The sequence below is a fragment of the Ceratina calcarata genome, unplaced genomic scaffold (genome assembly GCF_001652005.2).
Source record: "Ceratina calcarata isolate Rehan_Ccalc_2016 unplaced genomic scaffold, ASM165200v1 scaffold394.2, whole genome shotgun sequence".
NCBI classification, from domain to species: domain Eukaryota; kingdom Metazoa; phylum Arthropoda; class Insecta; order Hymenoptera; family Apidae; genus Ceratina; species Ceratina calcarata.
Window position 1 is genome coordinate 65,434 of NW_017162761.1, and position 1,256 is coordinate 66,689.

Below are 1,256 nucleotides of genomic sequence, written 5' to 3' on the forward strand. Positions count from 1 at the left end.
CTCCATACCTTCATACTAATGTTAACTATTATAACTATTTGTACGAACTTCTATTTTTACAAATGAAATTAACGAAATACATATAAATATTCATTCTTTGCATGTTTCATTAAATTATTTACAATTCCCACAAATGCTTAAACGCCTGTACTCTAATTATAAGTAAACTTTATTGTACGTAAACAAGTTTAAAACATACAGAACATTCCATATAAAAATCGAAACAAAACGTCTCCTGCACTATTTACCATTGTATCGCCTTTACCTCCTCTTGTGGACCTCTTTTACTTGCCGCTTACGTTCCTCTTGCTACTCTAACTCCTATATACAATCTACTTCTCCGAATTCGTCTCATATATTTATCTTCAGTGATTACCCTCTGTATTTATCTCATCGCATATTCCTATTTTTTTTTATTAACCTACTCGAGGTAGTTCTACATTTTCAAGTGCCTTGGAACACTGCACTAAACCTTACTCACTGCCTTGTTCACATTTCCCTTAAGGTCATCGCTTCAATCTTGTTTTCTACTCTTTGACTCGTTTAGTGCTGTTTTAGTTCTATTATTCGTCCGTGATTTATTTACCAATCTGCATTTGACATTCCTTAAACAAGTGTTCAAACAGTTGTTCCAACGTGCCGCTTTTTAGAAAAATTGTATTTTATACGTTCCCGCAGCTCAGTCTTACTAACATCCTTATATACTTATCCCACCGTCACCGTTCATTGTCTAAGTATGTTGGAACAATCCGTAAATGTCTTTATATAGGAAATCAAATTTTATATTTTACTTTTTACCCTCTGATAAGAACGAAGTAAATGATTGCATTAAAAGTTGTTTGTTAAACGATTATGAATTTCTTTTTAGGCATAGACGTTCACGTTCATGTTACACCGTACCAAGTTCAAGATTTTCATCGTCAATGGATCCGTGAAGAGGAACACCACTTTTGTACTATTTTACGTAATATTGGAGTTCCTGTAAAACGGATATTACACTTTGCAGATAAGTCAAGAAGTTTAAAACATCACTTCAATGTTCTCAAAGCCATTCGAAATTATACCTAATAATTATAAATGAATTTAGATATTCTAGATTTACATTGTAATATTTATTCCGTCGCGTAAGATAAACAACTGTGACAAACGCGCTTTATCACATTTTATGTTAACATATTTACGTAGTTTAATATGTATAGTATGAATTTCTTTAGGTCATCTTTATGTACAACGTCCATATGCAATATTTTTTTATG

General features: G+C 32.0%; 1 protein-coding gene across 1 annotated transcript in view; it reads left to right on the top strand.

The window, feature by feature from the left end:
* The window catches only part of LOC108626306 (UPF0565 protein C2orf69 homolog), a 4,968-nt gene extending 3,867 nt beyond the window's left edge, over nt 1–1,101 (top strand). The window contains exon 5 of the mRNA XM_018026897.2: nt 869–1,101. Within this exon, the coding sequence (XP_017882386.1) occupies nt 869–1,068 (200 nt within the window). The 3' untranslated portion in view covers nt 1,069–1,101. The remainder of the gene's footprint in view (nt 1–868) is intronic.
* Nucleotides 1,102–1,256: the final 155 nt, after the last annotated feature.